The following is a 14,994-nucleotide window of genomic DNA, read 5'->3' as shown; positions in this document are numbered from 1 at the left end:
TTTGTTAACTTCTCCATTACTAATCATCTTTTCTTCTTTCCTCATTTGTTTTCTTATTTATTGTTGTGAAATGTTCTGTATCTGGATGACTTTACCTGTATTTTTCTTCAAATATCGTTGGTGCTGCTTGTCCTTAATATGAGGGCTCATTCTTCCATCATGTTATGATATAAACTAACTTTCTACACTAAATCCTTCACTTCACAGGTATTCCATAACTTCACTTTCTATTTGTTTATCTTCTACTTTATTAATCTTCTGTTCCACCTCTGTGATCTTATTTCTGTATTTTGAAATTTTCCACATCTGGGTGACTTTGCCTGTATTTCGTTTCAAATATGTTTGGTGCTGCTTTTATTTTGTATTCACTAGATTGGTTTTCTCCTTTGCATAAATATTACACCATATCAGGTCAGTTTTTTCCTTCCCAAGTCCATGTTTCTTTTTATACTTTTCGGAAATCTCTAGGTTTTGTTCTTTGCATTTTCACACTTCCTCTATCACTTCTTTTTCCAAGCGGCCCAAAGTTTCTTCATCTATGTAATGTTTTTCATGGATCTGTTGCACTAATGAACACACATATGCATGTGAAGCTTTTGACAGTTTTTCCTTGTGCAAGTATTTTTCTTTTCTCAAATTTCTCTCAATCTTTTTGAATATCTTCTATCTGGAAATTCTGTGCTTCTTGCATAATAGTAACAATACTTAACTCCTTCCTTATCCTCAATAGTCCAGTCTATAACCTTTAAGGCTCTTTTTGTGCTAGTAGTGTCAGTAAGATATGGCTAGCTTCATATGAGGTTGTTTAATTACTTGAAGCAGATGTTTGTCAAATTTAAATTTGTCATCATTTAGGAGACCATGTAGTTTAATGTATGGGACTGTTTCAATTTTGGTTTATTGATTGAGTGATTATAGAAGATTATTTTAGTTCTGCACATGTTGGGGGAGTAAAGAGTATTGGATTGAGGAGAAGCTGAGTTTATTAATGAGGATTCTACAGCAGAAAATGATAACTGTGTGACTTTTTTAAGTTTGCAGAGATAATGTGCTGAGCAGATTAGTGTGGAGTCATCTGCATATTGTACAATGGTGGCAAGTCAGTTGTAGTGTGGAGTTGATCCATGAATATGTTAAATAGGTGTGGTCCCAGGATGGATCCTTGTGGGACTCACACACTGACAGGTAAAGAAAGGTGAAATTATGCTATTTGACAGCTTGCTGTCTATTTGATAGATAGCTATGGGACCAGGACAGGGATGCCTGACTGAGTCCAAGAGAGGATAGTTCTAGAAGAAGTTTCTGATAGGAAATTGTCCTGAATGCTTTTGAGAGGTCTATGAGTGAACCAGCAGGAAGAAATTTAGTGCTGCAAAAACTTATCTATTGACTATACTATGATCAGATCAATACATTAGCAAGTGTAGTACAAACTCTGTTAAATTATTTGTTGTTCTCCATATACATGCTTCTACTAAGAGAGCTTACTGTGGGAAAGGCCTTCAGTATCAGCAATCATTGCCATGCAAGTGATGTCTGTGGTGGGATTCCCCTTCTAAGGACATGGGATGCCATCACAATTAGATGAACTCTAGTCATTTGAAACTCAGCACCTCCAAAGCATTGACTATGTCTGGTCCTCTATTTAAAAGAACTCAGACTGTCTAGATTTAAATTGTCTATTAATTTTGAGGGTGATAATGTGGAGTTTGTGGATAATGTTAAAAATCTTGGAGTGCTTTTTGATTCCAGACTGAGTTAACAGCCGGGTATCATCAGTTGTCATTTCTATTTACATCCGTACATCAAAAACACCTTAACCTTTCTAAGGACTGTCCTATGGCTGTACAGGGCCTTATCCTGTTTCAGAATGTGCCTGCAGTTGTGCAGGGCCCTTTTATCTTCTCAGGACATTCCAGTGTTTGTGTAGGGCCTTGTACCTTCTTAGGACCTTGACATGGTTGTGCATTGCCTTATCCTTTCTTAGGAACCTTGTCATGGTTGTGCAGGGCCTTGATCCTTCTCAGGACCTCAACACTGTTATTCAGGGCCATATCCCTTCTCAGAACCTTCCTGTGGTTGTGCAGGGCTGTGTCCCTTCTCGGGGTCTTCAAGTGGTTGTACAGGTACTTGTTCATCATTAGGATCTTCCTAGTGTTGTGCAGGGCCTTCTCACTTCTCAGGATTTTTCTGACCTTCTCTGGATCTTCTTATGGCTTTACAAGACCATGTCCTTTTACTGGACTTCCATGTGGTTGTGGAGGATCTTGCCCTTTCTCAGGGCCTTGATGTGTTTATACAGGTCTTGTCCCTTCGCAAGGCCTTCCCATGGTGTGCAGTGCCTTGACCCCTCTTAGAATCTTCCTGTGTTTTTGCAAGGCCTTGTCCTTTTCCTGGATCTTCCTGTGGTCATGCAGGGCTTTTCCTCTTCTCAGGACCTGTTGTGGTTCTTCAGGGTTTTCCTTTGGTTGTACATACAGTGGTGTCCTCTTATCTTGCTTATTTTAACTCACTTTACCTTGGGCTCATTAACATAAAAACTTGAGTAATTACAGGCAATACAAAATTACATGACCTGGCTGTATATGGGAATGCTCTAGTTACTGCCATATAACTCTTGTCCTGTGGAAACTGCACTGTTTACCTGTTCTGCCTCATATCACCTTTAAAGTTCCAGCATTCATGTATTTAGTCCTATATAATCTGTATCACCTCTCTCTGAAAGTGTTATCTTCATATTTTGCTGTTAGGTTGTTGGGTTCTGCATCCATGAGATTGTTGGGGGTTCCCAAAGAGAATTTATGGACATCTGATGGCTGCTCCTTTTCATAATAAGCACTCAACTTCTGGAACCATTTTCCACCAGTGATTAGGGATCTGGAAATATATGTGGGCAGCAACCTGGCCTTTGACCATGAAGTGTCAATGGTGATAAGGACATGTATTTATTTATTTATTTTACATTTGTTGACCGGGAGTGTCTGGCTGAGCTATTGCCCTTTTTCAGTGGAGGCCCGGGGAGAAAAGACAAACAGATATATACAATGTAATAAAAATAGCAATAGAGAATTTTGGTAGTTAAAATATGTAAGCTGCATACACGTATATTGTTGACAGATAAAACAGTACTATAAACAAAAAGGAGAATATTAAAAAAGTAGGATAAGTTGTATGTTTTGGTTTAAAAAGAGAGTTGAGTAAATATAAGGTTTTTTGTGCCGAGTAGCGGAAACTTAAAAGGTTACATATGAATTTCAGGGAGCAGAGTATAGAAGAAGCTTTGGTGGTTGCATAGGAAGCATAGGAAGCAGTAGTTAATGATACGTTTTAGTAGGTTAGTTTGGCTGTACTATAAAAGTAGGTAGTAATCAGGAAGGGTGAGTACAATGGCAGGACCAGTGTTTTTTAAAGATATCTTTGGTTGCTAGCCTAAATTGTTTGAGGTTAGTCAGGGTCCTGGGCTGCCCACCATGAGTTCCCTTAGACTCATGAGCAGGACTGGGTGTCCCTTTCCTGTGTAGGGATGCCCTGCTTACTAGGTATAGGTCTCCCTTCTTCCCCAACTCATCTGAAGTAACACATTGTGTATCAGCTAATCAGATCTTCATGTCCTCAGGCAAAGTGCTAAGGGCTTGTTCCCCTTACCAAAAGGTCTGAAGCCCTTCAAAAGTGGTGACCTGACATCCACTCACCCACCTATGAAAAGAAGTGCTCAGTTCAGCAACATATTCACACACACTTTCATCTGCCTTGTGTCTATGCTCACAAAACTTTTTCCTATAAGCTTCAGGTGTTAGCTTAAAAAAATTGTAACAGACAATTATTTACAGCATTATAGTTAAAACAGTCAATGTAAGATAATTTGGAAAGTATATTTACAGCTTTACCATGGAATGAGATGGTCAGGAACTGTACCCAGAGCCTTTGGTCAGCATCATACTGTTTACAGACCCTCTCAAACATGTGAATGAAATTATCAAAATTATCCCCCTCTGTAAATTGTGGAAGACATTTACTGACCTTTTGTGCTTCTGAGATCCAGGTACTCCCTTCCTTATTACCTCCATGACTCTGGTGAAGAGTCAGCATCTCCTTTTCATGTTGCCTCTGACTCTCCTTCTCCACAACTTCCATTTCCAAACACCTGTTCTCCAACTCAAGTCTCTTTAGCTCCAGATGGATTTTTAAGTCCTCTGCAGAAATGTTGAGCTGTCCATTCTCTGAGTGTTGTACATCTCCATGGCCAGTCTGATCGTCCTCCTGATTGGTGTTTTCTGATGCAGCTGTGACCAAAGCTACAATCATGTCTGCCTTAGTCAGGTTTCCATGCTCCAGGACCTTAGCCTGGCACATCTCAGCCAACTGGCTCCTTGTCAGCTTGCCATACTCCTCTGCTGACATGCTTGCCTGTTCTCCATTACTAACTAACCTAAGAAAAGAAGTAAAACAATTGTGATCTGAACTCTGAATATTCACTGCATGGCTGATTTAGAGTACAAAAACACAAGCTAAAGGAACTCACTATCCACACCACTACACTCCAATCAGTATGTGATGTGGCTAACTCACCACAATCAAACAATTAATATTTGATGTGGATATCCCACCACTACCAAACAATTAATATGTGGTGTGGATATCCCACCACTGCCAACAAGTTAATATGTGATGCCCGTGCACTGACCCAGTAATCAAGGAGCCTCAATCCTCACCACTAGCACCAGTGAGGGACGTGCACATTGGGAAGGATAACAAGTACACACACAGTAAAGTACAAATTCCCTTAAGAGCACACAGAGATCACAGTCAGTCTGGGTCTGGTTTCTCTCCAGATCCCCAATAAGATGCTATTTTGACATTTATAAGACATACAGTGGATATAAAAAGTTTACACATCTCTGTTAAAATGCCAGGTTTTTGTGATGTAAAAATCAAGCGCTTTCGTCTTCTCAGTTAGGTAACTTTATCAAGATACAGCATGCCCAAAAAGCAACACCTTTATATCATAGAATTAATTAGTCAAAGAAATGCAAACCAATCACATTCATTACTGTTTAGGGTTTGAAATGCATGCAGTACATTATTTAAAGGTGTATTAAACCAAACAGTCACATTTAAAATATATGCTTGCATTAAGCTCATACTGCTATATTATGTTAAATAAACATTAACAATCTTGCATTTATACCAGATAACAATACATATTTAAAACATTAAAACTATTAAAAATGCATAAATATCCATTATATTACATTTAATCCAGGGTTAAAATGCATAAAGTTAATGTATATAATGCATGTATATAATACATGATATATATGTGTGTATACAAATGAGGGTCAGAATGCACATAAAATAAATATGAAATGCATACTGTGTGAAGCATAACCTTGTTCACAAAACATGCTATAAAATTGATATATAAAATTACATTTTAAAATCATATATAAAAACATATGTATAGTATAGTAACCATACATATAAAGGCTTTAAAAGAAAGCAATTAAGACTTTTTACATTTGCCTATGCTATAAATACGAATGATGAATAAATATAAAAAGTCTTAATTGCTTTCTTTTAAAGCCTTTATATGTATAGTTACTATACTATGTATACCATACATATGTTTTTATATGTGATTTTAAAATGGAATTTTATATATCAATTTTATAGCATGTTTTGTGAACAAGGTTATGTTTCGCACAGAACGCATTTTATATTTCATATTTAATATGTCATATTCCATATCGTATATTTATTTTATGTGCATTCTGACCCTTAATTCTATGATATAAAGGTGTTGCTTCTTGGGCATGCTGTATCTTGATAAAGGTTCCTAACTGAGGAGACGAATGCGCTTGATTTTTTTGCTCTGTGGCTCAATAAATTTGTTTTGTACTTATTAGATTTATCGGCTATTTTTCCCTATCTCAGTATCACCGAAGCATTTTTACCTACTGGGTTTTGCTTATTCAGTTAAGCATGTGGAAAACTCTTAAATGAGTTTATGGGGTTTGCGTGTGTACTTAACATAGTCAGTTTGAGAATTTCAAGTATAGAAATGCAGAAAGATAAGGAGGATAATCACATTAAACCTTTCTGCATGCTTGTATTAGACTATGTAACCATTTGGAGTTCAGTACACATCTGGCCCTTTTGAAAGTTTATCATTAGTCCTGTAGGAATTATGTGTAGTCACTTATGTTCACCCAGAAGTCTGTACTTTTCTCACTTCACAGGTCACACAGGTTTACCTTCATATTGTCGATCACATATGATCGACCGGACACATCGTCGAACAGTTTCTGTGAAACCAGAACCGCAAAACTTTTTAAATGTCGAATAAATGTCGAATTTTGATATTTCCGACCGTGACACACCTCCACACCAGTGCTACCATGGGTCAAAAAGGGGGCAAGATTTTATCGTTCGGAAATGTGGTGTTCGATGTTTTGGACAGTCGCACTTTGGTATTCGCGGAAGCGGGGTTGACCAAAATGTGATCGGTGTTATTAAAGTAAACCGGTCACATAAAATCCATTAACTAACATATCCCCTTAAATAAGCATGTGGTTTCTGTTTCTTCTTTTGCATTACGTTATGTTTTACCACTCCTAGCTTGCAGCATATAATAAAGTAGGCTTTACCTTGTATGTTATTACAGTTCTTAAGTTAAAGGAACTGTACATCAGCTCACCTGGCTTGCAAGACATAGTTAGACAAGGAAATAGACATTTTTTTCCATCCTACATTTGATAAAAAATGTATATATTTACACTTTTATGCAGACTATTTAATGCACACTGAATTGAATGAAATGGCATAATCAGGTAAGATCACACATAACTGTTTCACCACCAGCGAGCTTTTGATATGGATTCTCACATTTTTAATGAATAATCCTGAGCAATGTATTTAAATGTAGGTGAATGAAACATATCGGCTGCATTCAATAACTACTAGATTACTCTTGATAAGAAGAGTACAAATCATTAAGTAAACAGTGGTTTCTTCACAGGTACATCAGTTTTTGGGAGGATGACTTTATGGGTGAATTTGAAGATAAAGAAGATACCGACGGTGAATACGATGAAAGCATTGAACATTGTAAGACCAAAAAGGGAATGAATGTCATGTCACATGTCAGGAGCTTCCTAACACAGAACTTCAGGGATACCAGATTCATAATCAATTCTACAACAGTAAGCAAATCATTAGCATCGCCTATATACTAATTCTGATTTTTCTCTTCAAATTAGAGCCTGTTTCAGTCCAAAACAACCAGAATGTTTAGTGGCAGCTATCATGTGATGTCTGTCATCTGGGTGGTATGATATGTGCCAAAACCACTGATCACATGTAGTGTTTAGTAAAGCAGGGGGCATCCCAAGTGCGCACTTTCAAAGGGGGGAGGGGGGGAGTGCCGGAATTGAGTGATAACCTACTTTATGGTGTAAAAAGTTCCACGTCTGTTGTTTTATTGTCACATAACCATTTAAAAAGATTAAAGAAGTTTTAAATTGTGTGATATTAATGTCTTGGCCACTGCAGAATAGAGTGATCATGCAGTTTTCATAATTAACTGGGGAAGAAAGTGTGTTCATCATTTGGGATACGAATGCATCCAACATACATGTAAAAGAAATTAATGGCAATTGTTATAAGAGAGCGGTGGCAGGAAAATTACTTCTCCGTGGAAATAAGCAGCAGACAGATGTCTGCCCTTCTGATCTGACTTACAGAATATTTCAGAAGTCTCAGGAGTGGAACTCACATTTTCTGTTAGCCCAGAATGTGATTCCAGAGTAACCTTAAAATGGAGAGCAACTTATGCCATTTTAGCTTTTCACTCCACAAGAAAAAAATCTGTCATTAGTTTGTCTGAACATGCTGTTATTTCTAGATGAGTTCTAGAAAATAAGTACCCATCTTGATAAAATGCCAAGTTTTTTCATAATTGTAATATTGTTTGAATTTAATTTTTTGAGTGGAATGCTGTTTTACATGGTTCATAACTTCCTGGGAAAGTAAGAGTGCTTGTATTACAAACCCAAAATTAAGTTAGTAGCACAAGATGTGTACACCCAGTGATGATAGGAATTCCTCCATTGTGCGTGCTACATTAGAGTGCCATCTTCTAGTTATACATTTTCTGGCTATTCAAAGGCACTAAAGGCACAAAATGATTGACTTCAACAATTGGCTAAGCTTCTGGTGTCATTCAAAAGGGATCCAGTATCTGTCTGCCTGGGAAGACATGATCGACAAACCACGATGCTTTGCCAGAGATGATCTGCACCTGTCACCCCTGGGATTCAGATTACTGGCTAAAGCTCTTGCCACCCCTTTAGTGCCTTTTTTAGGCAAGGTTCAAAGGACAAAATCACCACCGTAATAGATACAAGCATGCAAAATCTGAAGGTAATGCTACTCAATGCTAGAAGTCTAAACCTCAAAATGCACTCTCTCGAGGCACTCCTAAAAATGGAGAACATCGATATCTGTGCAGTAAGTGAGACCTGGTTCAAGGCTCCAGAGAGCACCCCTGCAATACCAGGCTACAATTCTTACCACACTTTTTGGCCACAAAACCAAGACCGAAACACTAAAGGTGGAGGAGTGTCCATATTCACCAAGGATATTCACACCTCCAGGCTAGTTGCCCAACACAATGCATCTGAAATTCTCCAGGTGCAACTAAAACTAGGTAAGACTGCAATCCAAATTATAGCTTGCTACAGATCCCCCACCATGCCCCAAGATTCTCACTACACCTTTCTAAACATACTGGAAAATATTAAGATACAACCAAACACCCTAATACTGGGTGATTTCAACTACCCTGCTATTAATTGGAAAAACTACTCGGGTACCAACTCCTTTTCCCAACGGTTCTTGGAATTCATAAATTCCAATGCCCTGGATCAACTAATCCATTGTCTCACCAGGGGCTCCAATATCCTAGACCTGGTCATTACCAACATGGGAGATAGATGCTCCATACCAGTGGTCACCCCCTCATTGGTCAGGTCTGACCATAAGCAAATCACCTTTGACATCCACATCTCACCCCCACCCCCCAGTAAGGAAACCTCCTTAAAAAACTTCTCCAAAGCCAACTTTGTGCTACTGAAGTCAGAAGTGACAAACTTCACAACACCCACGCAGACGGGATCTGGAAGTTCGACTGCAGAATCCTACACTAAGGCACTGTACAAGCACATCCACTCGTGCATGAATCGTGCCATCCCAAATAGAACCAAGATGCTCTTCTCCAAAAAAAAAGGAAGCCAATCTGGTGGTTCCCTGCTATAGACAAACTATACAACAGAAGGAGGAAACTGTTGCAAAAAAGAGGAAAATCCCAGGATACAAAAATCTACCTCAACAGCCTCAGTAAGAAGCTGAGATCCCTCATAAAATCCTCAAAAGCTAGTTACGAAAATAAAATTGCCAAATATTCCAAAGACAACCACAAGGCATTCTATAGTTATGTCAAGAATCTAAATGGCAATGCTCAGATCTGTTCTGAGCTACAACAGAATGGCATTAAATATACTGATCCCAAGGATATTGCCAATATCCTGGCAGATCGATTTAGTGCCAACTTCACCCCCCCCCCACTCCCTAAAGGGCCCATCTCAATACCAAAAGATTGCCAAATTCCGATAATCACGGCCACACAGGTAGAAACTGCACTCTCCAAAGCTAAGAATACAGCATCCATGGGACCAGATGACATCCCAGGCTGTGTACTACATGAACTACAAAATGAACTGGCACCTCACCTAAGGGTCATGTTTAATCATAGCCTCAACTCAGGCTTTGTGCCCACTGAGTGGTGCACAGCTACAGTTATCCTGCTCCACAAGGGAGGATCCACCTTGGATCCCAGGAACTACCGTCCCATCAGTCTGACAAGCCTGATCTGCAAGGGCATGGAATGCATTATCATGGAACTTATAAACAAAGACATCGGCAACCTTCAAACACTGGACCCCACTCAATTTGGGTTTGTGAAGGGCCGATCTTGTCTCCTGAATCTGATTGACTTCTTCGAATCAGTCTCCAGAGCTGTGGACGAGGGTAAGGTGGTCCACACAGCCTATATGGACCTTGCTAAGGCCTTCGACACCATCCCCCACTTTGGAATAATAGATAAACTTACTAAACTGGGCATAAATCCCTACATCACTCGATGGGTTGCCAAATGGCTTACTGACAGAACCCAGACTATAAAAGTAGCCAACTCCAAATCCAGCTCCAGACAAGTGACAAGTGGAGTACCTCAGGGTTCAGTCCTGGGGCAACTCTTGTTTGGCATCTACTTCTCTGAAGTACAGGCCAACACTAAGGGACTCTGGCTAACAAAGTTTGCAGATGACTGCAAACTGGGAGCCATTATTGAATCCCCAAATGATGTGGACATTCTACAAAAGGGCCTTACAAAAACAGATGCCTGGTGCCATGGGCTCAAGCTTAATGCCAAGAAATGTATAGTTATCCCCTTTGGAAAAAAACATGTACCCATGAATTACCATATAGGTGGTAGAACACTAAACATCGAAAGTGTGATGAGAGACCTAGGGACACAGGTGGACAGTGGTCTCACTTTCGATAACCACATCGCCACAATAGTCAGGAAATCCTTCTATGTGGCACACCTCATCACTAAGGGCTTTTCATCCAGAAAAAAGGAGGTCATTGTCCCACTGTACTCATCCCTCATTAGACCCATTATAGAGTATAATGCCCTGTTTGGTATGTACCTCACAAGACATCTGCAACAGCTGGAAAGGCCACAGAAATTCCTCACTAAAAGATCACAGGCCTAAAGCAGATGCCATATGCTGACCATCCAAAAAAACTCCAGCTATACTCTGTGGCATATCGTCTACTCAGAGGTGATCTCTGCTTAACATACAAGGCGATGTCAAACCCTGAGCTGTTGGACATGCACCACTTAATAAATCCCAATCCCTCAGAACCACACGCTCCAGGGATCTAAACCTTGTCATCACAATGAAGAAAACATGCTGGAGGGATAGGTTCCTGACCCTGAGACTCCCCATACTCTGGAATAGACTGCCCATACATGTCAAGCAGAGCGCCTCATTGGCCCTCTTCAAAAGGAACCTTGATGATTGGATGGGAGAAAGGAAATTCACGCCAGGGATCATGTCAGTTTTCCTGCTAGACAGGGGTCCAGAGAAGTAAATATTGTGGGAAGAAATATAAAGGGAATTGTTATGGCTAGGCTTGCAAAGGCCCTAGGGCCGACAGCCTAGTACCAGCCTATGAACCTATAAAGTAGTGCAAGTGCTGAATCCACATAATGCCAAGCAGCTACAATATTGAACGCTGAAAAAACACTGGATCCAAGTGATAGTAAGCAATTTAATGAAAAAACAAACATCTGGGAAGCGCTTTCATCCCACCAATACAGAACTTCATCAGACAAATAACATATAAAATTCAGCAGTATTTAACTGATTCAAACATAGTCACATGAACAAGAATTCTTAAAACCACACCCCTTAAGATCATATAAAGGCAAAATACTCATATAGTACAATATAATAGTATGGTAAAAAGTAAACGTGTAATCTAAAAATATAAATATATATGTATATAATAAATATAATAAATATAATATATATATATATAAATATAATATCCATAGTTATCTAAGCAAGGTTTTTAATCTCAATAATGAACTAATTGAGATACTTTCATTAAGTCCTGGCCAATTGGCAGCGTCTAAAAATAACTGCCAATATAATTCTCTTTTCTCTAATAACATAGACCAATCACCTCCTCTTATTTCAATAGAAATATGATCAATGACAAAAAATTTAAAGGAGTGTGTCTCATTCTCAACCAAGTGCTTATAAAGTGCATTTGTTTCTTTCTGTTTCCTTATTTCATACAAATGTTCATATATACGATTCTTTAGTTTCCTATCAGTTTTACCAAAATAGAAACTTTTACATTGTTCGCACATAGCACAATAAATAAATCTCTCAGAACTACAATTATATTTACTCCTCAATTTAACCATAAATTTATTAATTTCATAAATATGTCCTTCTTTAATATATTTACAAAAATTACAAGACCCACATTTTCCCATACAGGCTCTGTCAGATTTAACCGTAATAGGGGTTCTTTCAAAATAATTTTTTAAGTTCATACCCCTCATAAAAACCATTGTGGGTCCCTCACCAACATATTGTCTCAAACTCTTATCCTGTTTAAAGATAGTCCAATTTTTATTTAAAATATTTCTAAGTTCAAAACTATCAACAGTGTAAGTAGTAACAAAGGATATGTTATAATTTATATTAGTAGTATCCTGTTCCATATTATTAAAACTGAACCTGGTGTCCTGCTGTATTGGACATTCAGCTAACAATGGAGTAAAACAATCCTTTCTCTCTTATTAACTACTTCTAAAACTACTTCAGTAACAAATCTTACAGGATATCCTCTTTTTACAAACATATTTTTCAGAATGTCACACTCAGTGAGGAAATCTTCAAAGTTGGATATCATTTGTGCTGCACGAACAAGCTGGCCCTTCACAATGGCTTTCTTTTGCTTGAGTGGATGACTACTAGTATAATGTAATAACGAGTTGCAGTATGTCTCCTTCCTATACATTTTTGAAATAAATTTGTCATTTACATAATCTTTCATTAATAAAATATCTAAAAATGCTGTATCTTGTAAATTAGCATTATGGATACATTTAAAAAACTGTGTTGTCAAATCAATATAAACCATAAATTCATTGATTTTCTCATAAGGTCCATCCCATAAAATAAAAATATCATCTAAAAAGCAAGAGTAATATTTAATATTAGAATAAAATATAGAAAGAAAGAAATATTTCCTCTCCCAATGGGTTACCACTACATTAGCATATGTACCACCACAGGCAGATCCCATGGCAACACCTTCTTGTTGGAAAAATATTTCATTTTCAAATAAAATATAGTTATTCTTTAAAACCATCTCCATCAACTGTAAATATAGTATCACCTTAAAATGATTTATTTTCTTAGCATATATATATTCTCCAAAACATTCCAATCCAATTTCATGGGGGATTGTGGAATATAAATCTTTAATATCTATAGTCAAAAACATATAAGAATGCTTAAAAGGGATTTCATTAAGCTTTTAAAAAACTCCACGAATCTTTACAGATATGAGTTTCACTATATACAAGATATTTTAATTTACTATCTAGATATTTAGCCACAGGTTGTGTAATACTGCCTTTAGAATTTACTACTGGGCACATAGGTGGTTGAATCATATTTTTGTGTAACTTCGGTAGCCCAAAAATTACTGAAAGCTTCGGATGCATCACTGTAAGGTAATTCAATTCATCTATTGAAATAGATCCTTCTATAAATAAATCTTATAATTCATTTTTAATTTTTACATATGCCCCATTTAATTAATTAATGGAAGATTTTGCATAAGTATTCCCATTTAAAATATAAGCCATCTTCTTGTTATAATCCTTAATATTCATTATAACAGCACCCCCCCCCCCTTTACCTGGTTTCATAATTCTAATTTTTTTGTAAGAAACCACCAATTTCATTAATAAGCTGCTTTTCTTTTAACTCTTCTCTATTTAAACATTCTTTAGATGTTGAACCCCGAATATCAAGTTCACACATTTTTTTCAAATAGTGATACCATAGGGTGTAATGGGGGGTTACAGGTGTTAGAAATAGTGATGGGGTTCAAAATCTGTTCAGAAAAAGAATTTTGAAATAGCACTTTTAAGTTTAGTTTTCTAGTAAATACTTTCAAATCCATAAGCACATTAGTTTGGTCACTATGTCGCCAGGGCACAAATGTAAAGCCTTTCACCAAGATATCACAATAATGAGTATGCCATGTTAAATCTGAAAAACTGTACACATTAAAATCACCTAAAGAATTAGAAACTATGGAACAGGGGGGTAATATATGATCAAAGGAATTTGTTGCTACAAAAGGTGGGACTGTATCATTGTTTAGTATATAAAAATGATCATAACTCAATCTCTGTTGTTCCAGCCTCTGTTGTAAGATTGAAAAACAGAATTTGAACGACCAAATGTACTTGCACAGCTGTTACAATCCCCCTTGACCCGAGAAGGAGAGGCAAATGTTATTTTTCTAAACCACTCTTTTTATTACGATAACACAGGTTGCTTCAAATGCTGCTGTACAGATCGGTTCTGATGAAATCTGATTATATCAGATGAAAGCGCTTAACCTCATAGCATTGGATTCTGTACAGCAGCATTTGAAGCAACCTGTGTTATCGTAATAAAAAGAGTGGTTTAGAAAAATAACATTTGCCTCTCCTTCTCGGGTCAAGGGGGATTGTAACAGCTGTGCAAGTACATTCTGTTGTAAGATTGCCTCCCCCTCATATTCATTTTCTCCCCTCTGTTCCACTGATTGTTCAATCATTGTGGTGTTTGATACCCCTCCCCCCTCATATTCTCCATTAGGGTATTCCTGTTCTTTAGATGTTCTGAACATCTCAATGGAGGATATTCCTCTTGATCTTAAAAAGTTTCTTCATCTTCTATGTGTGAAGGCTGTGGTTCAGCAACATTCATGTCATTTCCAAAATACTTATTAAATTTACTATATGAGTATTTTGCCTTTATATGTTCTTAAGGGGGTGTGGTTTTAAGAATTCTTGTTCATGTGACCATGTTTGAATCAGTTAAATACTACTGAATTTTATATGTTATTTGTCTGATGAAGTTCTGCGGTGGTGGTGCTGCAGTAGCGTTGTCGCCTCACAGTAAGACGTTGTCCTGTTCGATTCTCAGTTAGAGGTTCTTCTGTGTGGAGACATGCGTGAATGGATGTAACTTCATTAAAGGTTGTGCATCAGGGCTGGCAACTCAGCACGTAAAAATCTACTGCCAATCATTAGTGGACTGGAGTTCCGCTGTGGCGACCCCTAAC

At 37.7% G+C, this 14,994-nt stretch overlaps 1 protein-coding gene across 1 annotated transcript in view; it reads left to right on the top strand.

The window, feature by feature from the left end:
• Positions 1–14,994, top strand: part of LOC122809665 (adhesion G-protein coupled receptor G5-like) — a 472,088-nt gene that overhangs the window by 100,371 nt on the left and 356,723 nt on the right. The window contains exon 4 of the mRNA XM_044081327.1: positions 7,019–7,202. Coding sequence (XP_043937262.1) covers positions 7,019–7,202 — 184 coding nt within the window. The remainder of the gene's footprint in view (positions 1–7,018; positions 7,203–14,994) is intronic.

This window comes from Protopterus annectens, chromosome 8.part0 (genome assembly GCF_019279795.1).
Source record: "Protopterus annectens isolate FY-2018-M chromosome 8.part0, PAN1.0, whole genome shotgun sequence".
Classification (NCBI taxonomy): Eukaryota; Metazoa; Chordata; order Ceratodontiformes; family Protopteridae; genus Protopterus; species Protopterus annectens.
Note: the sequence above shows the minus strand (reverse complement) of the source record. Positions and strands in the feature narration are given on the sequence as shown.